The following is a 25,968-nucleotide window of genomic DNA, read 5'->3' as shown; positions in this document are numbered from 1 at the left end:
GGTCTACAGAGCAAGTTCCAGGACAGCTAGGACTGTTACACAGAGTAACCCTGTCACAAAAAGCCAAAAATAAATAAATAAAGTAAAAAATAAAAATAAATCTTTTTCAAAATAGAAAATTTTATAATAGAGAAAAATTTGTTAGGCTACTTGGCTTAGCAATGAATACTTAACATATTCATAATAATGGCCATAAAATGAAGTTTAATCAATACTTGCTCAGTAATATTAAGAGAACTTTTCAAATTGATAAATCAATTTGTTAAGGATGTAATTCAATGGTTGAGCCTAATGTGTAAGGCTCTAGATTTGATTCCAATACTGCAAACAAGTAAGTCAACTGTAGTATTATAATAAAACCATATGGCCTGAAGAACTGAATAATTTCCTCAGATAAGGAAACTAGGAAAGGTAAGGCCAGGGCAAAGAATAACTGCATTTATTTCCTTCTAAATGGCTTTTAAAATTGTATGCTTTTTTTTTTTTTTTTTTTCCTTTTCAGATGGGCTTTTGCTATGTAGCCCTGGCCAGCCTGGAACTTGCTATGTAGACCAGGCTGGCCTCAAACTCACAGAGATCCGCCTGCCTCTGACTCCCCGACATGTGCCATCATGCCCAGCCTATAAATCCAACTTGTAAAAACAAAATAAAAATTGAGCCAGGTATGATGTCGCACACCTATAATCCCAGTTCTGGGAAAATGGAAACAGGTGAATCAGATCTTTAAGGTAATCTTCAGCTACATAATGAGTTTGACACTAATTGGGGCACCTGGAGAACATCTAAGAAACAACAGTAGTAGTAGTAGTAGTAATGGTGCTTCATGTATGTATATATAAATGTTCCAGTAGAAAGAACATTTTAAAACTGCCAGTGCCATCTTAGAGTTTTATTTCCTGGACTTTCCTTTGTGCATGGGGTCGTATTTTATTTGTTTAAACAAAAATACTATATAACTGGTCCTCCTCATCCCTTTTCCTCTCCCACTTGTTACCTTTATGTGTTATGGATACATGCGCACATCCTGAGTGTCCCCCCCCCCTTTTTTTTTTCTTTTAGGTCAGCAACTGTTCTTCTAAACCAAAGTTTAGGAACAAAGGAACATGTGACTTATTTGGGATCATCTTAAAATAGTCTTTACATAGCCAGGCATGGTGGCATATGCCTTGAACCCCAACTCTGTTCTAGGGCAGTCTGGTCTGTGAGTTCCTAGATAGCCAGGCTACATGCAGAGACCCTGTCTCAAAAAAATAGCAGCAACAACAAAAAAAAAGTGGCTATACATAAGTGGCTCTGTTTCCTGTGCTATTGATGGACAATAGAAACCTGAGGATCTTCTGTGTCTTCAGATTAAATGGTTGTGACTGGTCAGACTTGTCTTTTTGTCTTGTAGATGGGGAGCTTGACTTAAACCTGCAGTTATTGATTGCAGACCAGCATGGAAATGCGCAAACCTCACATGAGGATGTCAGAGTTGCCTCTGTGAAGCCAGACAAGATGGAGGAGACACTAACCTGCATCATCTGTCAAGACCTTCTGCACGACTGTGTGAGGTGTGCTGTTTTATAAGCCTGGGGTGATTCAGTAGTGCTGACTCCTTTGATTAAGTGTGGGGAATGACCATGAATAAAACAAACTTTGATCCTCTTTTTGCCCTGGAATCTACTCAGGTTTCCATTTTCCTTTTACTTGTGCTGTTAACAAGGAGAAATTCTCAAACCTGGAGACCAGGACCATAGAATCTATGAGATATGATTAGTCTTGGTTTTGACTGACACAGGCCATGAATAACCCAGAAAACCTGGTCTTTGCCTTGTAGGAGGATCATGTGAAGTATACTGAGTTTTAAACATTTCCTGACTAAAGACATAATACTTAGAATGAAGTTCCCAGGATTATCTTGTTTTGTTTTGTTTGTTTTTTCGAGACAGGGTTTTTCTGTGTAGCTTTGCGCCTTTTCTGGAACTCACTTGGTAGCCCAGGCTGGCCTCGAACTCACAGAGATCTGCCTGCCTCTCCCTCCTGAGTGCTGGGATTAAAGGCATGCGCCACCACCGCCCAGAGCCAGGATTATCTTTGGGAGAAACTTCTCTTGGCTTTTGTTTGGGAACTTGGGAGGTGGATCCTGATCCTACCCAACCAAGTCCCCAAATACTTGGTGTCTCTGTTGCCTGTGTTCCTGGAATTATGATCTGCTCTTTGTTCCCCCGAAAACAGAGATATAGTTCTAATTTTTTTTTTTTAATCTTACAACACTGAGCTTAAGTATTTATAGGTTAGATAATAGAATTCTCCACAATTGGCTCATTGCATTGTTGTTGGGTAGGCCTGCTGCAGATTTTGTCTGAATGTCACAGTGGCCGATCTTTGGAAGATTTTGTCAGGAAATGTATTCTTTGTTCCTTCATATTCTGCCAGTTTGCAGCCTTGTATGCACACATTTTGTGCGGCTTGCTACTCTGGCTGGATGGAGCGTTCATCTTTGTGCCCCACCTGCCGATGTCCAGTGGAGCGGATCTGCAAAAACCACATCCTGAACAACCTTGTGGAAGCATACCTTATTCAGCACCCAGGTCAGCTTTACTAATTTTCCCTTTAGGGGCCTGGGGCTGCAAGCTCTGCTCTGAGCAGTCTAGATTATCTCTCTAGTCCTGTTTCCCTTGCCAGTGAATTTTGCTATGCCCTTTTTAATCTAGATAAGAGTCGCAGTGAAGAAGATCTGAGAAGTATGGATGCAAGGAATAAAATCACTCAAGATATGCTGCAACCCAAAGTCAGGAGGTCTTTCTCTGATGAAGAGGGGAGTTCAGAGGACCTGCTAGAGCTGTCAGATGTTGATAGTGAATCCTCAGACATCAGGTTAGACATGTGCCTGGGAATAAGAAGTACATCAATACTGTGCTTAACTATATTGTAGAGTGTACAGCTATAGGACTTTAGTAAGTCAGTTTCCTTTATGTTTTTAGCTTGTTTCCTCAAATTGGAGTATGGCCAGAGTGGATGGACTCTGAGCAACCAGGAATAGGTTAAGAGCCTCAGGTAGCCTTGATGGTCTTTTTTAATTAATTAATTTGTTTATTTGTATATTTATTTTGAGACAGGGCCTCTCTGTGTAGCCTTTGCTGTCTTGGAACTTACTATGTAGACCAGACTGGCCTTGACCTTACAGTTGTTCACCTGCCTTAGTCTCCTGAGTGCTAAGATTAAAGGCCTGTGCTACCATACGGAGCTTGCTTGTCTCTAAATATAACCCTGACTGTCCTGGACTTAACAGTGTTATCCAGGATGTCTGTGAGCTCACAGATATGCCTGCTTCTGCTCTTGAGCAGTGGAATTAAAGGCATGCACCACCATTCCCAGCTTCCTCAATGGGTTGTGAACCCCACCTCCATACCCTCATTTTCTTAGGCTCCCCATCATGAATCCTGATTCACTGGCTATAGCAGAAAAGTGTTAGGTGTTGTTTTTCCTTCATAAGCTCACCTAATTCTTGTAATTAGAGACTGTAAGTCTTTGGCTGTAAATGGCAGTGTTATAATTTCTTAGAGTATTATCAGGAAAAGCATAATCCCCAGGCTGAAAGGACACAGCCCTTTGAAACCCAATTTTACCTGCTGACACATTGGTTTCAGGTCTACGTTTTGGGCCAAGGCTATAATATTAAAAAAAAAAAAAAAAAAAAAAAAAAAAAAGGTAAATAACTTCCCCTGGATTACAGAGTGAGTTCAAAGCTAACCTGAGGAACTTAGAATCTTATCTCAAATTTTAAAAATATTTAAAAAGTTATGGAAGTGTAGCTTAGTGATGGAGTGTTTGCCTAGCATGTGAGAATTGACCATGAGGTCAATCATACTACAAACAAACAACAACAACAAAAAAGTCCCCCAAACCAAACGAATTTGGATGTGGCTGTTGACACCTGTATTCCAACCCCCTAGGACCCTCTTGCCTCAGTGTTAACAGTGCTGGGATTAAAGCTGTGCTCTGATTTAACATACTGTATTGAGTGAGCTAGCAATACTTCCAGTGCAGTTTTTCCTCATGAGCATCTCCGTAAGAGACAACTCCTATGGATTTTCTTGGCCTTGGAGCCTATGAGCCCATGTGCTACTGAGTAGGGACTAGGTGGTCTAGGGTAGAGTGCACTGAAGCCTGGGGTGTGAGGGATTAAACAAGAAAGTATCTGAACACAGAGCAGCTATCATGTGGTGGATGCTATCCTCTCTCAGATTCCTGTTCCAGGTGGTTATGGGTAATGTCCTCCCAGTGGTAGGAGCTGGGCAGAGAGGAGGGATCAGCTGCTTTCAACACACACTCTGAAGTGTTGCTGAAGGTGAGTAGAGGTAGAGCAGAGGCCTTGAAGAGTAGAAGCCCAACAGCTGGAACTGGGAGTCGATGATAATATAACAATGATGTCTGTCTGTTCCTTTGTGACTTCAGTTCTGCTTGTTTTTTTTTTCACAGTCAGCCATATATTGTATGCAGACAGTGTCCTGAATACAGAAGGCAAGTAGTGCAGTCTCTTCCTTGCCCAGTCCCAGATAGCGAGCTAGGAGCTGCACAGGCCCTTGGTGGGGAAGCACCATCAACATCTGCCAGCTTGCCAGCAGGTAAAATAGTGGTATCTAACTCTGAGCTTTTCCTTCCATTGTGTTACATCCTTGTGATTCTTATTCTAGTTTCCTATGGTGTGATTCCTCTATGAAGTCTCTTCTGCCTTCTAGTCCTCTGTATCAGCAATCCTCTTGCCTCTCATAGCCTCTTGCTTGACATGACCAGTATTGGTAGGAAATTATGGGAGCCAGGCATGATAATGTATACCTTTAAATTCTAGCACTCGGGAGGCAGAGGCAGGCAGATCTCTGTGAGTTCAAAGCCAGCCTGGTCTACAAAGTGAATTCCAGGACAGCCAGTGCTACACAGAGAAACCCTGTCTTGAAAAAACAGGAGAGAGAGAGAGAGAGAGAGAGAGAGAGAGAGAGAGAGAGAGAGAGAGAGAGAGAAAATATGAATCCAGGCAGAGACAGGAGGATCTCGGTGAGTTCAAGGCTAGTTTGGTCTGTCTCAAAAAAAAAAGAGAAGGGAGGGAGGGAGGGAGGGAGGAAGGAAAAGGAAGGAAGGAAGGAAGGAAGGAAGGAAGGAAGGAAGGAAGGAAGGAAGAAAAAAAAGAAAGAAAGAAAGAAAGAAATTAAGTGAATATCTGTTTATTTGAGGGTCTCCCCTTTTGGACACACCTGGTAATTAACAGTCCTGGTTTTAACTTTTGGTCTCACTTCAGCTTACTGCTTCAGGCATTTGCCAAAGCCAAAATGATCGTTCTGTTCTGTCACCCAAACAAGAGACTGACTTCTTTCTTGCAGCGTGTACTAAATTCCCATAGTCTGTCTTGCATCTCCATTGAGTTGCCCTCTAAACAATCTCTCATCAGCTGTGTATTTCCATCAGATAGGTCCCTGGATGCACCGAGAAAAGCAAGAGAGGGACTGAGGCACAGCTCAGTGATAGAGGGCATGCTTAGCATTCGCAAGGCATGTGGTTCCACCCCAACTTAAAGGAAAACAAAGAAGATGAGGGAAAGAGAAAAGGAGCACTGTCCACTTGCATGGGGCATGAAGTTCTTAGCTCTACGGGTTGAAGCCTAGCAATTAGAACTGGCTGCAGATAGCATAACAGTATTCCCTGCCTAGGATGGGCCACTCTAGTTCTAGCTCTGCCTGTTCTTACTGCAGTGGGCACTGTGGTCATTGCCAAATTGAAGATTGCCTTAGGAGCTCCGACCCTTTATCTGGTATTTAGCCTGAGTATGTTAGAAGGCCACTAACCTAGGGTTGTAATTAAGAGCCACATTCTTTTTTGTTTGTTTGTTTTGTTTTTTTGTTTTTTTTGTTTTTTGAGACAGGGTTTCTCCGTAGCTTTGGAGCCTGTCCTGGAACTCACTTTGTAGACCAGGCTGGCCTTGAATTCACAGAGATCCACCTGCCTCTGCCTCCCAAGTGCTGGGATTACAGGCATGCGCCACCGCTGCCCGGCAAGAGCCACATTCTTGGCTACCCTACTAGAACATTGTTCAGTTCTCTGAGTCTCCTCCTCCTCTTCCTCTTCCTCTTCCTCCTCCTCTTCTTCTTTTTAATTTATTTTATGTGCATTTGTGTGAAGGTGTTAAGTACCCTGGAACAGGAATTACAGACAGTTGTGAGCTGGGAATTGAACCCAGGTCCTCTGGAAGAGCAGCCAGTGCTCTTAACCACTGAGCTATCTCTCCATCCTTTGAGTCACTTCTAGAACCCATAATTGGAGCAGCAAAGCAGTGCTCAGCAACCAGAGGTAGATACTTGACCACTACCCAAAATGGATTTTTTGGTCTTTTAAAATATAGTCTCAATTTATAACTCAGGCTGGCCTAAAACTCAGTACATATCTCAGGCTAGCCTTGAACTTGTGATCTTCCTGCCTCAGACTCTCAATAGATAGCACTATAGGTGTATATCCTTATGCCTGGCTTGAACTCCCTTGGTCCAGTTACTTTAAAAAAATTATTTATGTATATATGTATGTATGTGTACATGTGCATGGGTATTTTTGGTGCTAGGGATTAAGCCTAAGGCTTCTCAAATGCTAGACAAGTTCTCACTAAGCTATAGACATTGAATTCCCAAATTTCAAATGGCAGAATAGCATTTGGCCACTTAGGAAGTAGTTTGAAGTCCTCCCAGATCCTGTCCCTCCTCCTATGAACTTCACAGTTGCCTCTCTAAATGTAACTTTTTTCTGGTGTCTAGATATATTCTGACCTAAATATGTGTGTGCTTCAGCAGCCCAGGATTATATGTGCCCTCTTCAAGGAAGCCACGCCATATGTACCTGTTGCTTCCAGCCTATGCCTGACCGGAGAGCTGAACGTGAGCAGGATTCCAGTGTTGCTCCTCAGCAGTGTGAGTATGTTAGTCTCCCTGAGGTGCCCCCTCCAACTGCAGGACATTCTTGTGCATCCTTCATGGCTTGATTTTTCAAATAAAATTGACTTTATGTGGACTATGAAACAAAGATGTAATTTTTTTCCATCTGCATATAATTAATCCCACACGAGCATACTGAACTTTCTGTTTTTTCCCACCAATTGATACCACTGCCTTGTGAAGACCACATTTCCTTATGTAGGTTGTCCTCCTTCTGGGATCTGAATCTATCTATCTCCATTCTCATGTCAGTACTATATTCATTATATAATGTGTTACTTACAAATCTAATAGATGAAATACCTTGTTTTTAATTTACATTTCTTACCATTAAAACTGGTCTCTGAACAGAGAGATAGCTAAGTGGTGGAACACTTGCTTAGCATGTATAAGCTCTTGGGTTTCATTCTCAGTATTGCAAAACATCAAAAACAAATGGAACTCTTCATTTATTTAATGGCTGTTAGAATATATTTTTGTTCATGTTCATGGTTGTTCATGTCTATTGCCTTTTTAAAATATTCCTCAGCTTCAGAGTTCTATTTTTGCTGTTAAATGAAGAAAAGCATAAACTCATGTGGCCATATCAACAAGTCTCTGCAGTGTCTGAGCCAATCTTCTTGATATCAAGGGCACAATGTATGATACAATACAGGCTCTCCACTGCTGTGATGGAGAGTGTTTTGTGTGCTCGGAGACTGCTCTGGGGAGGTGGTCCTCATAGCCTATACTTGGTGCAGTACAGAAGAGGATACAGTAGTACAATAGTGGTGTGCATTCTGGGATGGGCAGCTAACGAGCTCCAGGCATACCAGGGTGACCCCTAGGCATATTTAGAAGAATCCATAGAAGAGTCCTGAGAATACTGACATCTAGAAGTACAGATCAGCAAGTGGCAGCCAAGGCTAGGTTCTTAAAATTTTGCTAAGAAGGCAGTCTTTACTTTGGACTAAATGTCTAGAGAAGTGCTTTATAGATATAGGCATTTACAAAGTGATTATACCCTTAAAAAGATGTAATTAGTCAATCCTGTAAGAACTTCAGCTAGGGTTTATTTAGTAGCATATTCTATGAAATTGCATTGTGGCAAGTATTAAACACTTTGAAGTGTGAATCTAATTAGTCTTATTAAATAAAAACTTAGAGTCAGATATTAGGGTGAAAGCTGAAAGATCAGAGAAGCAGAGAAGCAACCACTAGAGACTTCTTACCTCTACAAATCCTCAGACCGAAATGGGGTGGGGGGGATCCTGTCTCTGAATCCTCAGACTGAATGGCTGTCAGGTCCTGTCTCCACCTCCCAAGTGCTGGGATCAAAGATGTGCACCACTGCCACCACTGGCTCTGTTTCTATTTTAGACTAGTTCAAGGGTGGCCTTGAACTCCTGATCTTCCTGCTTCCTTCTCCCAAGTGCTGGGATTAAAGGTGTATGCCACTGCCTGGCCTCTATAATTAACTAGTGGCTAGTTTCACCCTCTGATCTCCAGGCAAGCTTTATTTGTCAGAACACACACAAAAAAAATATCATACCACAAATCCTTTCCACAGAATGTGCAAGATAACAATATGAAAACATTATTCATGGTAGGTAGAAAAGCTATCTACAGACATGAATGTGCAGCTACTTGAAGTGTGTCACATATTCAGACTGGGGAACAGTGAACCAGGACTGTTGGGGTGCTGGGGTCAGAGACTAAGCTGCTTTTTCTTTCTTTCTTTCTTTCTTTTTTTTTTTGACAGGATTTCTGTGTTGTTTTGGTGCCTGTCCTGGATCTCACGCTGTAGACCAGGCTGGCCTTGAACTCACAGAGATCCTCCTGCCTCTGCCTCCCGAGTGCTGGGATTAAAGGCATGTGCCACCGCCACCCAGCAGACCAGGCTGTTTTTAAGATCACTGGTTTTAAATTAACTTAATTATAACAACTCTGTCACTTTTCATTTTAGATGTTATCTGGGGTGTTGTCTCTGCTCCCTAATTCCATGAGAACACCTCAGAAAGACTGTCTTCAAAGAGAGTTGAGCTCTTGAGTCTGGTGCTGAATGTCCTCAAGTATGAGAACAGGCACAGTTCTAGGTCCCAGTTGACCAACTGTCCTCTGTCCACAGGTGCAGTGTGCCTGCAACCCTTCTGCCATTTGTATTGGGGCTGCACCCGGACTGGCTGCTTTGGCTGCTTGGCTCCATTCTGTGGTAATGTCAGCTCTTCAGCCTAGTTGCTTTGACTTTATTATGTTCTCATGATTACTTGGGGTAGGTGGTATTGAATTGTGACCTGCTGTGTTCAGAGAAAATGAGGCTGCTGTGAGCCATCAAGTGATTGATTACCTGCCTTTTTCTGCTACACTACAAAGTTTTGTCACTTTAGAAGTCTAAAACCCATGTTGCTCCAAATGCAAGCAGTAATAAACCAAGAGAAGTATCAGTTACTATGCAGAAGAAATTGTTTATTCACACAAAAACACTATTTCTGTAATCCTAGCCCTCCAGTGACTTAGGCAAGAGGATCACAAATTCAAGGAGCGCTGGGTGTGGTGTGCATGCTGGCATTAAGGCATGCACTAGCACTGCCTGGCTCCACCAGGAATCGTTTTATTGCAATGTTCATGTAGGAGAATATTTTCCCCTAGTGCCCATGGCCTATCTAGGACAGGTTCTTGGCCCCATTAACAGTGCTGGGTAGGAGTTTCATTTCAATGAGAAGGACTTAAAGCTAATTTAAAAAGTGGTTGGTTAGCTGGGCAGTGGTGGTACATACCTTTAATCCCAGCACTTGGGAGGCAGAGCCAGGCGGATCTTGTAAGTTCGAGGCCAGCCTGGGCTACAGAGTTAGATCCAGGACAGGCACTAAAACTACACAGAGGGGTTAGGGATTTAGCACAGTGGTAGAGCGCTTGCTTAGCAAGTGCAAGGCCCTGGGTTCGATCCTCAGCTTGAAAACAAAAACAAAAACAAAAAACTGCACAGAGAAACCCTGTCTCAGAAAAAAAAACCTTTGAACGTGCAGAGATCCGTCTGCCTCCCGAGTACTAGAATTAAAGATGTGTGCCACCACTGCCTAGCCTCTATGTTTAATCTAGTGGCTTGTTCTGTTCTTCAGGCAAATTTTATTAGGGTACACAATATATCACCACACAGCAATCTCCAGGAATCCACTTGTCTCTTTCCTCCACCAATTCTAGTATTATAGATATGCCCTGCTACACTTGGCTTTCTTTCTTTTTTTTAAAATAGTCATACTGGGGATTGAAATTCAGGTCTGCATAATTATGTGGCAGGCATTTTACTGACTGAGGCATTTCCTAAGCTTGTTGCTAGTTTACAGTCTATAATGGAAAAAGATTCGGTTATCCTGTCAGGCAAACAATACTTGGATGATACTACATTATCCTTATAAAAAAGATAACATTCCTCCTTCCTCTGGCAGAGCTCAACCTGGGGGACAAGTGCTTGGATGGAGTGCTGAACAATAACAACTATGAGTCAGACATCCTGAAGGTATCAGCTCCACACTTGCCCTGAGGATCCAGTGAAAACCATGAAGCTTTCCTGTAATTTTTATGGTTTCTGTTAGGACACATTTTCTGTTTAGCATTTCTTGCAGACGTGTACTACCATAACTGGCAGCACACACTGTATTATCTGACCAGTGTAATATGATTCCATGATATATATATATTTGGTTTTCCTTGTATTCTAAAATGAGGTAATTCCTGTTTGCTGATCATGCTGTCAAACTATATGAATTGGTTAATACATCCTACAAAGAGGGTATCTCAATTCTGGCTCCTTTTTCTGAACTTTTTCTTTTCCAAGTTTGAGGAAGCTAGCTTAGCTCTTAGAATTGTAACATGTTCAATTCTGCATTTTATGTTGAGAACTTTGCCTCCCTTTGAGAACATTCATCACACTTTTAGGTACATGAAAACCTTTTTGTAATAGCCTTGAACACTGTCTAAACAGAGAAATCAAAGGCCTGGCATTCAGCTATACTTGTCACCCTTAGGGGATAGGTGAGTGGGTGAGGGTGAGTGTAAAAAGGAGAAATTTAACAATACTCGAAGACTAAAAGGAAAAAATTCTCATTAGAGTGTGCTACTGAAACCTCTATCTTCTTCTATTCAAGGAGATTTGGCTTCGACCAGCAGTATTCCATGGCTTACATAGGGCAGGCAGTATCTAAGTGGTCATTGGTGGTTGTCACGTCTCAAGGGCATATGTCTGCCTTTTCAGAAAACAAGGGGGCTCCAGCAAGCAGTCTACAAAAGCAGAAGTTAGTAGTTTAGAGGTTTAATTTTAACTATGTTAGAAGCAAAACTATGGTTTAGAGTTGTGTTGTTATTCCTGTGTCCCTTTTAATAGTATTTAATGTTAACACTTGCTACTTTCCTTTTCCTCCTCAGTGTCTTTTTGTTTGTTTTTGTTTTTGTTTTTCGAGACAGGGTTTCTCTGTGCAGCTTTGCACCTTTCCTGGATCTCGATTGGTAGCCCAGGCTGGCCTAGAACTCACAGAGATCCGCCTGCCTCTGCCTCCGGAATGCTGGGATTAAAGGCGTGCGCCACCACCACGCAGCCTCTTCAGTGTCTTATCCATCGTTGTGCTCTGAATGTCTTTGTGGAATTTTCTGAGAGAATAGTGACTCTTATTCAGGTCCAGAGGCTGACAGCCTCTCGACAAAGCTTGTAAGACCTGTGAGAGAACTGGCTCTGCAAATGCCACTCCAGGGCAGCTGTGCTCGGGCTTCCCCCACCTTCAGAGTCCGTTTATGAAGTGTCCTCTTATTCGTTTAGTGATTCTCCTTCTCACCTGGAATTTCTTTTCATACTTCTTTCCATCACAGAATTACCTGGCAACCAGGGGTCTGACATGGAAAAATATGTTGGCGGAGAGTCTCCTAGCTCTACAGCGGGGTGTATTTCTACTGTCTGGTAAGCATTGTTTAGCCAGCCCTGCCCCGCAGAACTGGCATTAATTTTTTTGTTGTTGTTGTTTTGTTTTTGTTTTTGTTGTCTTCAAGACAGGGTTTCTCTGTGTAGTTTTGGTGCCTGTCCTGGATCTCACTCTGTAGACCAGGCTGGCCTCGAACTCACAGAGATCCTCCTGCCTCTGCCTCCCTAGTGCTGGGATTAAAGGCGTGTGGCACCACTGCCCAGCCATGGGCATTAATTTTTAAGGGTGGCTTTGTCTCCTGTAAAGTGATAAGAACATGGCAGGCCATACTTTGTGATGTTATCTGTCTGCTTTCTACATTTATGACATTGATTCTCACCCTTCCTAGGAAGATAGAGAAAGGTCTAGACACTTTAAACTTTTGTTTTATTTTGGCAGAGTCTCACTATGTAGCCTAGGCTGGCCCTGAACTCCTTATCCTATCTTCCTCACTAGTACTGGGATGACAGATAGGAGCTGCCACACCTGCCTAATCACTTTTGAGGTTTGAAAAGCTTTGCTTAAACCTGTAGCACATGTTCCAGCACCTTTCTCCCCATCAGGGAAGGGTAAGAACACGGCTTAGGGAGTATCCACCAATCTGTCACTTGATTTGTCATCACTCAGGTGGGGGACAGATTGGAAGAGGGTGTTGTGCTTTCTTCCAGAGGACTACACAATGTGGAAAGTTATAGAAATCGTAACAATTTTTTTTCTAATATTTAACTGTTTATTAAGGAAAATGTGAACAGTTTTCTTTAACTTCCTGGTGATTGTGTTCTGGTGTGTCTTGCCTGTTGTTGTAGTCCATGTAACTTCTATGAATACCTTTGATTTCTTAATTTTATAATGAGAGTAGCTCATACAGAAAATATGAGTAACTTTCTGCTCTTCCAGAGGACACAGACAAATCTCTACTGGCCTGCATGGATATGCACTCTAGCACAAATATAAATAAAATAAATACTTTAAAAAAAAAAAAAGGCTGGACATGGTGGTATACTCACTCCTTTAATCCCAGCACTCAAGGGACAGAAGCAGGAAGATTTCTGGGGTCAGCCCAGTCTACATAGCCAGGGCTTTGTAGAGAGACCCTGTCTCAAAAGACCAAAAAAGAAGCCGGATGGTGGTGGTGCACACCTTTAATCCCAGCACTTGGGAGGCAGAGGTGAGGCGGGTCTCTGTGAGTTGGAGGCCAGCCTGGTCTACAAAGTGAGTGCCAGGACAACCAGAGCTGTAACACAGAGAAACCCTGTCTTGATACCCCCCCCAAAAAAAAAGGAAGATCAAAAAAGGAAATACAAATGCTTTTGGTGAAGAACAAGGGATAAAGTAAAACTCACTTGAAATCCCACACCTAAACTACTGGCAGGAGTAGCCTGCTTACCTAGCATTTGTGATGCCTTGCTTTTTGTCTCCAGCATTGGAAAAGCATAAACAAATAAAGAATAAAAAATATTGGGAATAGTTTTTTCATGCCCATCCATCCAGTCTCTTTGAAGAGGCCCCATTTATGGGTTACATTACAGATGGTACCCTATTAGTTAGTGTCCTGTTTGCACTCAGCATGTATCACACACTCCCTTCTGCCAAGAAATGTCCAGGCATTGTTTTTGAGGTAGTGGGAACTGGCCAGGGTTCTTGTGCACACTAAGCCACGTCCCTGCCTTGGTTTATTTTTATTACATAGAGGGTTTGGGGAGGGGGGCAGATTAGGGAGAATGATTATGACCCCATTTAGGCTTGGACTTGCTGTATAACATGGCTGATCTTAAACTTCTGATTGTCATTCCTTCACCTCCTAAGTGCTAACAGAAGGCAGCCTATACCAGTCTTATATAGTGCTAGGGATCAATATATATTTCCAGTTTTATACAGTACTGGGCATCGAACTCAGGGCTTTGTAGATGCTAAGCAAGCATTCTACCACCTGAGCTATGTTACCAGCCCTACATAGAGTTTTAATAGCATAGCTTTATTTAGCTACTTCATGAAAGGATATTTATTTCTTGTTTTCCACTACATTAATGCCATAGCTGTTGAGCATGCAATGCTATACACTTAAAAGTTGTCATTTTAGACTATGTAACTAGGGTTTTTATGACAGTAGTACATGAAGCTAAGACTCTGCCAAATGAACACACTGTCCTTCCTAAGGCTGTACAGGTTACCCCGCATGCCTGAGCATCCCCTGCCTCTTGGCTTTGTATTTGGCATTTAGTTTTGTGAATATGAGAGAAGTTGACCATGACTTACTATTTTAATGCCTTTGTGTGACTGTTAACAAAATTGAAGGCCTTTTTTGCATCTATACTTGCTTATCTATGATCCTGGACTTTACTACGTACGCTCTTTGGGGAGGGTCACTGGCAGCACGGACATGCTATCTTTGTTAAAGTATATAGTACTGCCCTTTGTGTTGTAAATATGTTCTTACTGTAGCATTAGTACTGCATGGGTTGTGTTTTTATACTTCCATTTCAAATTTTAAGTTGTAGGTAGTCAAAATTATAAATCTTTTTTCTTTTTTTTTCTTTTTAGCTGAGGATCAAACCCAGAGCCTTGCACTTGCTAGGCAAGCGCTCTACCACTGAGCTAAATCCCCAAACCCATTTTTTTAAATTTTTATTTTCAACACGTGTAAGTTTAGCATCCCAAATTTGAAAATGCCTCCAACATTTGTAACCATAAGAGTGCTGAAGATGCCGGGCAGTGGTGGCACACACCTTTAATCCCAGCACTTGTGAGGCAGAGGCAGGTGGATCTCTATGAGTTCGAGGCCAGCCTGATCTACACAGTGAATTCCAGGACAGCCAAGGCAGTTACACAGTGAAACCTTGTCTCAAAAAGCCAAAAAAAAAAAAAAAAGAGAGAGAGAGAGAGAGAGAGAGAGAGAGAGCTGAAGACATGATACCATAAAAAGAAAACCTATACCAGACCTGCTATGATAGATCATCATATGAAATCAGCTTCAGGCAATATGTGTGAGATGTGTAGGTAATGTAAATGATTCTATGTTTAGAATTGGGTCCCCCAGTTCTCATCACCTGTACACAAATCACCAGGCATTGTTGCATATACCTTTAATTTCAGTACTGGGGAAACAGAGGCAGATGGATCTATCTGAGTTCAATGTCAGCTTGGTCTACAAAGTGAGTTCCAGGTAAGCAAGGAATCATAGTGAGATCCTGTCTCAAAAAACAGATAGGGAGGCTTGAGAGATGGCCCAGTACTTAAGAGCACTGGGTGCTCTTTCAGAGGATCTAAGTTTGGTTCCCTGAACTCACATAATGGTTTACATCTATCCATAATTCCAATTCCATGGTATCCAATGTTTTCTGACCTCTGTTGGTATCAGGCACATACGTAGTATACATACATACATATATACATGCAAACAAAACACTTATACATACTTTTTTAAAATCCTTTGGGACAGTTACATAAATGTCCCCAAATCTGGAAAATCAATCTATAATCCAAAATACCTCTGATCCTATGTGTTTCAGATAAGGATTAATTAACCATACTTAAATGTAGCACAAGAGAAAATACTCTTTCCAATCTTAATATTTTGGGAGGGAGGTTTTAAAAAAATATTTAAAAATTTTTTTTAAAGATTTATTTATTATGTACACAGAAGAGGGTGCCAGATCTCATTACAGATGGTTGTGAGCCACCATGTGGGTGCTGGGAATTGAACTCAGGACCTCTAGGAAAGCAGTCGGTGCTCTTAACCTCTGAGCCATCTCTCTAGCCCTAAAATTTTTAATCCACATGAGATTATTTTACTATTAAAAACTAAACTATACAGCCAGGCGGTGGTGGCACACGCCTTTAATCCCAGCACTCGGGAGGCAGAGGCAGGAGGATCTCTGTGAGTTTGAGGCCAGCCTGGGCTATAGAGTGAGTTCCAGGACAGGCTCCAAAGCTACATAGAGAAACCCTGTCTCAAAAAGCCAAAAAAAACAAACAAAAAAAAAACGGGGGAAAAAAAAAATCAAACCCTAAACTATAGTGAGGCTGGAAGACGGTTTAGTGGTGATAAGCATTTGTTGTTCTTGGAGAGGACAAGGTTCCCAGCACCCACATGGTGACTTACACCCATCTGTACTCCAGTTCTAGAGGATCCAGTGCCGCCTTCTGGGCTTTTCAAGTGCTGCACACACGTGGCACACAGACATTCATGTAGGCAAACATTCATAAAATAAAAATAAATCTTAAAAAAAACAGCTAAATTAGTATTTAGATTGGTTTTGGAATTGTTTTCCAGATGTTTAGCCCACTGTCTCTACCTCATTATGGTGTTAGTTTCCTACTAGTTAGAAGTATGTCTGTTTGCTGTTTAAAAATGGCATTGCCTGATAAACGGCTGTGTCCAGATATGGCTGTCCTCCCCCAGATTACCGAGTCACTGGAAACACTGTGCTGTGTTACTGCTGTGGTCTGCGCAGCTTCCGAGAGCTGACCTACCAGTATCGGCAGAACATTCCCGCTTCAGAGTTGCCAGGTAAGGAGCCTGTTCTGTCTGTATTGGCTTCTCAATTCCAACAGTTCTTAGCATGGCATTATACTCCATTCTCAGCAGAAGTTGTAGAATGTAGGCAGAAGACAGACACACAGGATGGCTGAGGCTGCATTTGCTTTTCGGACCGGATCGAGACACATGGGTTTCTAGAACGAAGCCACATAAAGACACTACTAGAACAACTTCATTCCCTTGACTTGGTTTTCAGGTAAATTTGTTTTTCTTGTCCAAAAATCTTGGCGTGATTTATGAAAACTGATCATAGAGAGAGGTAAGATGTGAGCTTGGGAAAGTGTTTGCTGTGCTGGCATGAAGACCTGAGCTCAGTCCTTGTGCTAAAAAATGCAAAACAAATACTGGGTATGTGGGTCCTGTAGTGGATCCAGGTTTAGTTTCCAGAACCCGCGTAGATCTGGTGTCCTCTTCTGGCCTCTGTAAGCACCAAGCACACACACTTAGGTACATGCACTTAGGTACATGCAGACAAAACACTCTTACACATAAAATAAATAAAATAAAAATCTTTTTTTTTTTTTTTAAATAAAAAAGAAAAAGCCAGTTGTAGCAGCTCATACTTATAATTCCAGAACTGGGGAGGCATATATAGGCAGGTCCTTGGTTTAGCCAGGAAGCTTAGCCTAATTGGCAAGTTCTAGGCCACTGAAAGACCTTGTCTCAAAAAAAAAAATTCAATGTAAGTGATGACATCTGACACTTAACTTCTGGCTTCTACACATACATGTGTACCCACATACATGCACCTATATGAAGATACATGAACACACACACACACACACACACACACACACACACACACACAAATGACAAAGATGCTTTGTGCTTGGACTTTCCCTGTATTTCCAGTTAAATTCATTTAGCTACATGAAAAATGTGTGATACATCTAATGTAGACATGTGCTTTCTTTTCCAGTGACTGTAACATCCCGTCCTGATTGCTACTGGGGCCGTAACTGTCGCACTCAGGTGAAGGCTCACCATGCAATGTGAGTGAAGCTGGGGGACATCTGGGTCAACTGCAGGTCCTCTAGGCTTAGAGCTTGGGAAGGCAACAATAACAGTGAACTATATGCTAAAAAAAAAAAAAAAAATGCATTAATTTGGGGACTTAAGGTATCCTCGGTAGTAGAATACAAAGTTCTGGGTTCAGTTCCCAGCATCCCACTCCACCCCCCAAATTTACATATATATGCTAATTTAATCCCTATATTTCTATAAAGTCATGCATTGTGTAAAATAGTATTTTCATATAGAAATTTGTCATGAAGTGTTGCGGCACAGGTGTGTGGGTTCACTCAAATCCATGGAAAGAAGACTCAGAGGTACCTTAAGAATAAATCTAGCCTTTCTGGCTGCAGGAGGATCCAGTCTCCAATGACTGAAACACTTTCCCTTCACCCAGGGTATTTTTATTTTTCTCAATATTTACTTAGGCCAGTTGATTTCCATATGTTCAAAACAACCTGAAAGAAGCTCCCAAAAATACAATGCCAACTGCAAATTTCTCAATTCATCAGGTACTACAGTTTTCCGGGTTTCCTGAACCAAGTTTTGCATAGGCCTTTGTATCCTTGGGAGACTCTGAGACAAAATTCACATAGGGTGACAACAGGAACAAAAGGTGTCTATTAAACAAAAGATGGATTAGGGCTAAGTGCTAATACTCCAGAACCAAGCCAGGTGTACCCAGCAGGAATGCTGCCGCAGAAAGTCTGCTCTTATGTTACTGCTTCTATGCAAATATCTACCTCCATCTTTCATCTGTGTCCTCATGGTTGGAGTCACATTATGCTTTATCTGACAGCTTCCGGTGGTAGTTCTCTCTGGGTCAGTAGCTGTGGTCTGAGCACATGCCAACAAAGTTACTAGCCCAGTTTGTGATAGATTAATACCTGGGGTTTTCTTCATATTGTGTGTGTGGTGGGGGTTGTGTTATAACTTAGCCACCCTCACTGTGGTGTCTTCAACATAGTCTTCAAATGCTATTCATAGCAACATCTGCATTGCCTTATGAAGTCAGCGCTCAGCACTAATCTTTCTGCTCCTGTTTTTAAACAAATAGTGGTATGGTCCTCTGCTAGTCCATCCATTCGCCAGTATTTAATCTCTAAACACAGATTTTTGATTCAGATTAAGACAATGGAACTGGTGCCCACAGTATGAGAAAAAGATAAGACTAGAGATGATTTCTTAATTGGTAGTTTTGTGGTGTAAAACCTTGTATTGTGCTTGAGCATGAACAGTAGGCACCATCTGTTTCAAGAAAGGAAATTTTAGGTTGTAGAGATGGCTCAGCTGTGTGCTGCTCTTGGCAGAGGATCTGAGTTCAGTTTCCAGCACTCACATTGGACAGTTAGTAACCACCTATTACTCTAGCTGCAGTGGATCAGATATCGGTGGCCTCCTCAAAAACCCGCAAACAGGTGTGCATACCTTCACAGAGACACATATACAGAACTAAAAGTAATACAAATATCTGTCTGTCTGTCTGTCTATCTGTTTGCTTATTTGTTTGTTTGTTTGGTTTGGTTTTTTGGGACAGGATTTCTCTGTATAGTTTTGGTGTCTGTCCTGGATCTTGCTCTGTAGACCAGACTGGTCTTGAACTCACAGAGATCTGCCTGGCTCTGCCTCCTCAGTGCTGGGATCTTTTAAAAAAAGAAAGAAGGAAGCTGGGCAGTGGTGGTGCACACCTTTAATTCTAGCACTCTGAAGGTAGAGGCAAGTGGATCTCTGTGAGTTCTAGGACAGCCTGGTCTACAAAATGAGTTCTAGGACACCCAAGGCTGTTACACAGAGAAACCCTGTCTCAAAGAAAAAAAAAGAAGGAAGAAAGGAAGGAAGGAAGGACATTTCACAACTAACTCACTTTTGTTCATGGTAGTATGGATATGAGTAACAAAGGTATGTGCCACTTTCTCCATGCCTATCTCCAGTCTTGCCCCTGGTTTGTGGAGAGGGGAAGGTGGCCACTGTCTCCTCAGCATCTGTCTCCACCCTGCTAGGTGAAGTATAGGCAAAGACATACACTAAGGAAGCACAGCTTTTATTTTCTAATCTGATAAATTACCCACTGTGTTTTCATTTTTATCTTAAAATGTAAAAAGAGGGGGTTGGGGATTTAGCTCAATGGTAGAGCACTTGCCTAGCAAGCGCAAGGCCCTGGGTTCAATCCTCAGGTCAAAAAAAAAAAAAAAAAAGGTAAAAGGAGAAAAAGACTACCTTTGGAGTGTAGTGTCTTTAATATTATTAAAAAATAGTTAGAGGGACTAGAGAGATGGCTCAGGAGTTAAGAGCACTTGCCCCTGTGCCAGACAGCTTGAGTTTGGTTCCTAGCACCTGTGTCAAATAACACACAACCATCTGTAATACCAGCTCCAGGGGATTTGATTTCCTCTTCTGGTCACCCTGGCCACCTGTACACATACAGCATATACTCAAACAGACACATCTAAATACACATAAATTTAAAATTCTTTTAAAAACTATATATTTTTTAAAAACATAAAAATTATTGAATGAGATTAAATGTATGACGCACAAATGTTTTTATGTGGTGATTACAGTATGCAGTTTCACAGTTTGAGTAGTCTTTGATGTTTTCTCTCCCTGCAGGAAATTCAATCACATCTGTGAACAGACAAGGTTCAAGAATTGAGCGTTGGAGGATACACATAAAACAGTTACAGAGCACTGGAGGCAATAACACTATGTTTTTAAAAATAACACATACAGACACTTTAAGGGCATTTTTAGAGTTCTCCCTTTACAGTTCCAGCACTGGGGTTTCTGGTCAGGCACTCTGGTATGGCTTTTCCCTTTGTGGACCTTTAACTTCAGTCACACACACACACACACATACACACACACACACACACACACACACACACACACACACACACACACCATGTGCCCAATGTGGACCTTTAACTTCAGACACACACACACACACACACACACACACACACACACACACACACACTCCGTGTGCCCCAATCACGTGGGAGGCCAGCTGGTCACACTAGTCTCCTAGTCACACTAGTCTCCTAGTCAGTGCTGGAAGATCAACAGACAGATCTCTCTCCCACTAGACAGCTCTCCCCTGTGTGTGGTAGGCAGTGACAGTGCAGGTTTATACTTTTGTATCTTTTATACCTTGTACCTTGACTACAGTTAAAATGAAAAAGTTTCATGGGAAAAGGGGTCAGATATGTGTAAGGAAAGGAAGCATAAGTTTACAGCCTCCAGGGATGTACAGGATATTCTTCTGTCTGGAAAGCCACAGCCTTTTGTATATTTTTTATTTTAATAGGTTTGGTGCTTATCTTCTAATAAGATTTAAATATTAAAAACTGTAGCACAAATATTATAACTTATAATTTACAAATTGACTGAAATTGGTAAGAGTCTGACATTTGAAAGATTGAGCATATGTTTCTGTATTTAAAAAAAATCATTAAATGTCCAAAACTGCTAATCCTGAGGAGGATTATCTTGAGTATCCAGGTCCTTGACACAGGGCTGGCCTATGCCTCTTATGCAGCAGGGTACAGCCTCTGCCCTTAACCCTGCAGTCCCTGAGAGCAGACCCCTGCTGAAACTCCAGATGGCGCCAGACTGATAGGGCCTCTACTTTCCAGCCCCTATCCTGGTATACTAGGTTTGTTATGTCATCTGGAATAATACTTGAAATTTTGTTTTTCATTTTTTTAAGCTTTTTTATCTTTTATTGAAATCACCTGTTATGTTTGTTTGCAAACTGCTAACTTTTTGCTTCTCAGGAATACAATTTTCACCTGTTGTCTTGCTCTTGATACAGACTGAGAGGCAGCACTCTGTATTAGTGGGAGGTTCTCTTTTTTTGATTCTAATAAATGAGCTGTGTTTGTTTCTCTTCTTGTGTTTCGTTCATATGTGAGATGCCAAACGTTTCGTGCTAATGCAGACAGGTGGCACTAATTCACAACACTAATTCTTCACTACTCATAATATTTACTTTATTGCCCGTTAGTCAATCTTGTGACTCCACCAGCAGATAGATCACGTCAAGAGGTAAGCAAACAGGATCTGGTTGGGCTCAAAACCTGAGCATCTTTGAACACGGCACAGGACAGTCTCTTTATTTTGTCAGTCCCAGTCAGTGGGAATGTGTTATCTACACCTTGAGCAGTGATGTGCAGTATTTAATCCATCCCCCCAGCCGCTCCACCCACCCCCCCCCCCCAGGATTCAGGATCTGTCCTGGGTTAGTAGGACCTGTACCTTTGCTCATGTCTGCAGGATCCTATTCCAGAGGGAAGCACGAGGGGCATCAAGCTCCTTGGGAATCACTTAATGCTCAGTTGTTTAAGGAAGCATGGTGCCTGAGAGTTACTTCAGAGGGGAAGAGGGGATTCCACAGAATTTCTGATGAACACATGGTAGAGAACAAGGCCTACATGTCAGGCTCTAGTATAAGGGGGCTTTGGGCCATGGTGATGATTCCTGGGTGTGATTTGACTGAGCTGCTCATAGAGACAGGTTTGTGGGCCTCAGGCAGTGTCTTTATATCATCTAAACCTCCTTTCTCTAGACTCTCACATAGCTCACGTATTAGCTAATTTTCTTGTTGCTGTGTGAAATAAGGAAGGGCTTATTTTGACAGTCCATTGAAGATATAGTCCATTGTAGTGGGAAAGGCCTGGAGGGAGTGAAGCAGTTTGTCACATTGAATCTGCAGTCAGGGTGCAGAGAAATGATTGCTGTTGCTCAGCTTTCTCTTTGCATTTGAGAACCCAGCCCATGGGATGGTACAGCCTACATTCAGGGCTGATCTCCTTTCCTGAGTTAAACCTTTCTTAAACAACCTCACAGACACATCCAGAGTTGTGTCTCCTAGGTGACCTCAAATCCATTCTAGTTGTTAAGGAAGTTGGACCATTCCACCCAAAAAAACCCAACAATCTGCTGTTGTCTTGCAGCCTGTTACCCCCATAGGGTATGCAGGCTTCCTCACAGGATTGCCACAGACTGTTTTCTTTTTAGCTCTTGAACCTGGCCTTGGAACACACCCAGAGCAGGGTTCTGTAGATGTTGACTAAGTATCTCTGCTTCCTGGTACAGTGAGGGGCACTCCTTGTAATCCAGTTTGAAGTTGTGGTCAGCTTGGCCTACATCCCTGCCTTGCCAGCTGTTATACCCTTTCTTTTTATATCAGAAGGAATCCTTCCTGCCTTGCAAGGTTCCAGGTTCAAACCAGAAGTGGGTCTTAAGAGTGCTAAAGGAACCAGGCTGACCCCAGGAAAACTTCATTGGGCCAGAATCCCAATTACAAAGGGCTAATTAAATCCTCAGGTTTAATCTTGATTAGATTACCTGATAGTGTAGGGTGGGGGTGGGGTGAGGGATGGTCAGACCAGGATTCCAGCAGCTCCCCAACCCTGAACTGGCTTTTGCTTCAAAGACAGAGCTCAACCAGAGATGCAGTCCAATGTGGGTTTCTGCCAGTTGAGGGGACCCTAGTGTCAGCCTACCCTGCGTTGGTCTGGCAACCTAGGAGTGATGGGTCAGGGTGGCCCTTAGATAGCTATAGTGAGGCTCAGCCAACAGACCCAGAAACTGTTGCCACCAGAAGCCCAGAATCAGGAGACTGAAACTTAGTAAAAAGAACACAAAATCGAGCCGGGCGGTGGTGGCGCACTCCTGTAATCCCAGCACTCGGGAGGCAGAGACAGGTGGATCTCTTCGAGTTGAAGGCCAGCCTGGTCTACAAAGCGAGTTCCAGGACAGCCTCCAAAGCTACGGAGAAACCCTGTCTCGAAAAACCAAAACAAACAAAAAAAACCCCACAAAATCGAGTGTAGTTATAACTCTGGTTTTGCCTTCTCTCTCCCCTCAAATATTGGGATGCACAACAGTGTTCAGACACTGTCAAGACTGTATGTACAAGCTGGTTCTCACCTTGAGAAAGGAGAACAGAGGCCCACAAAGTGGGAGAAGCCAGACTCACAGACATAGTTAGCCACATGTAGTAAATTCAGGTGATCTATCGCAGAGCCACCTCCACTAGTACCATTAAACACAAACACTAATCTAAATGTCATATAACAGTAGAACTACATAAATTATATTAAAAACCAAGGGAATAAACACTCGGACTAAACACTTCTTAGTCTACTGTACTCCATGCTCTCTAAGCTCCCTGGGGTGCGTACGTTTTTATGTCTCTGAGTGGATGGTGCATTACTTGTCTTTCTAACATCTCAGATTTGCTTTGGCAGAATACTCCAGAGTAGATGCCGTCATACCACCCAGACATGCCATGAAAGCCTGCCTTCATGGTCTTCAGCATTTCAGAAAATATGATCTTGTGACTTGGGTCAAAACCCAGGCATCATCTTTCATCTCTCTTGCAGAGCTACTGCATTCCATATGACAAAACAACACTTCCCACAGCCCGAGTTTGTGCCTGCGCCATTGCATACCTCTGATTACTATAGCCTTTGCCATCTCTGAAACTTCCCACTGCTATAGACCCTATTTGACCATCCTCTGGCCTTGTAGACCTTCATTCCCTGTGCTGCTCATATTTAACACTCTTAGATCTTCACATGCTCTCTACCCACTCAGGCAAGTTCCAAGCTTACTTCCTCACAGGAACCTGGGAGCACCCTCAAGTTCAGAAGCACTTTTTTCTAGGTATGTTTTGTTTAGGTACTGGCTCAGATTGATAAGAGAGGTCCTTAAAAATATATTTGCCGGGCGGTGGTGGTGCACGCCTTTAATCCCAGCACTCCGGGAGGCAGAGCCAGGTGGATCTTTGAGTTCGAGGCCAGCCTGGTCTACAGAGCGAGATCCAGGAAAGGTGCAAAGCTACGCAGAGAAACCCTGTCTCAAAAAACGTAAATAAATAAATATTTAAAAACTCCGTGTGTGTGTGTGTGTGTGTGTGTGTGTGTGTGTGTGTGTGTGTGTGTGAGAGAGAGAGAGAGAGAGAGAGAGAGAGATTGATTTAGTGTGCCATTGTGCCATAGTGCATGTGTGGATATTTAGAGGCCAACTTGTAGAGTTGGCTCTCTCCATTTACCTTTATATAGGCTTTTTTAGGTTGCCAGTCTTGTGCTGAAAGTATCTTTACAGCTGAGCCATGTACTAGCCCAGGGAGGTCCTTTCTAAATAATCCATAAGATTGCAGAATACCTGCCCACCTATCCATTTATCTCTGACATCATTTCCTGTCCTGTATGTCTGTTTATTGACTGTTTCCCACCCTGGAGTAAGCTTGACAGCAGGGATTTTAGCATCTAGCAAAAACCTTGGCACACAGTAGTCCTCAGAGAATAAACAGTCTGCCCTAAGTGGCAGCTCCTCCCACTCTGCAACTCCAGCTCATACCAGGTATTGATTTCTAAAGGTTTTGCCCCCAACTCCATGGACATATAAATTTAGAAGCCTGTTTGTTCCTTTGTTCACCCCAACACCCTTTCATGCAAAACAGTATGGAGCACAATGTACTCAAATTGTTCATCGACTGATAAATACAGAAAAGGGAAATATCCAGAAAATAAGAGTATTATTCAGCAATGAAAATGAAGCACTGAAACATGTACAACATGGATACCTTGAAAAAGAACTCAAAGCTACATAGTATATGAATCCTATTCATATGCAATGTACAGGCAAGCACACCCAGAAACAACATAGTGATGACATGGGGCTGAAAGAAGAGAATGACAACCAATTCCATGAAATTGCTTTAAAACTGGATTATAGAAATTTGTGTACAGCTACCAGTTTACTGAAATAATGATCAAATTGTACACATGGGCAAATTTTATATCATGTCAATTATACTTGAATAAAGCTATGGCGATTTGTTTTGTTTTTGCAACTCTTTTAGACTTACTCTTTATTATGTATACAGTGTTCTGTCTGCACCTATCCCTGCAGGCCAGAAGAGGGCACCAGATCTCATTGCAGATGGTTGTGAGCCACCATATGGGTTCTGGGAATTGAACTCAGGACCTTTGGAAGAGCAAGCAGTGCTCTTAACCTCTGAGCCATTTCTCCAGCCCCAGCTATGGCAATTTTTATTTGGGGTTGGGAATGTAGCTTGGAGGTGGGGAAAGTGATGGAAACATTCAAGGCCCAGGACAGTCTGTAGCACGAAAAAAAAGTTTATACTTAGTATTTTTTTTATATGGATGTGCCATCAGTTTAATGTTAGGTATCTGTATTGTTGCTTCTCCTTCTTCTCCCTTCCTATTTCTTGACATATTAGAGACTGAACCCAATAGTGCTACTACTGAGCTACTTTCCAGACTTTCTTAAGATAAAACTTACTCTACAGTCCATTCAGGCCTTGAGCTTGTGGTACTCTGCCTCAGACTTCCTTATGCTAGATTGCAGTCGCGTGGCATAGCGGCCGACGAAGGATAACGCTAGCAATCAAACTAGGCATCCGAACTCTTGGAATCGCATGTATAACACGAAACCGGTGTGGGGCGGGAGAGCCACGCCCTAGGGGGCGTGACACGTGGATCATCTTATCCACCAGTCA

The 25,968-nt window shown here is 42.3% G+C and overlaps 1 protein-coding gene and 1 long non-coding RNA gene across 6 annotated transcripts in view; one reads left to right on the top strand and one right to left on the bottom strand.

The window, feature by feature from the left end:
- Chfr (checkpoint with forkhead and ring finger domains) overlaps window positions 1–20,314 on the top strand; it is a 31,669-nt gene extending 11,355 nt beyond the window's left edge. For 2 of the 5 annotated variants that reach the window (XM_036171908.1, XM_036171903.1), the window contains 9 exons: window positions 1,394–1,553; window positions 2,419–2,573; window positions 2,697–2,859; window positions 4,465–4,610; window positions 6,813–6,932; window positions 9,064–9,147; window positions 10,382–10,452; window positions 11,796–11,883; window positions 16,287–16,871. In XM_036171908.1, the coding sequence (XP_036027801.1) occupies window positions 1,394–1,553; window positions 2,419–2,573; window positions 2,697–2,859; window positions 4,465–4,610; window positions 6,813–6,932; window positions 9,064–9,147; window positions 10,382–10,452; window positions 11,796–11,883; window positions 16,287–16,516 (1,217 nt within the window). In that variant the 3' untranslated portion in view covers window positions 16,517–16,871. Of the gene's footprint in view, window positions 1–1,393; window positions 1,554–2,418; window positions 2,574–2,696; window positions 2,860–4,464; window positions 4,611–6,812; window positions 6,933–9,063; window positions 9,148–10,381; window positions 10,453–11,795; window positions 11,884–16,286; window positions 16,872–17,343; window positions 17,417–20,045 lie in introns of those variants that run through there. The other 3 variants (XM_036171907.1, XM_036171906.1, XM_036171905.1) reach the window with 3 other exon arrangements.
- Window positions 15,911–25,890, bottom strand: LOC118572347. The gene is made up of 3 exons (XR_004943488.1): window positions 25,752–25,890; window positions 17,409–17,502; window positions 15,911–16,558 (listed from the first exon to the last, which is right to left on the bottom strand). It is a non-coding gene; the product is annotated as an uncharacterized LOC118572347 (long non-coding RNA).
- Between the last annotated feature and the right edge of the window lie 78 nt (window positions 25,891–25,968).

Source organism: Onychomys torridus, chromosome 22 (genome assembly GCF_903995425.1).
Source record: "Onychomys torridus chromosome 22, mOncTor1.1, whole genome shotgun sequence".
NCBI classification, from domain to species: domain Eukaryota; kingdom Metazoa; phylum Chordata; class Mammalia; order Rodentia; family Cricetidae; genus Onychomys; species Onychomys torridus.
This window is presented reverse-complemented; position numbering and strand designations above follow the sequence as displayed.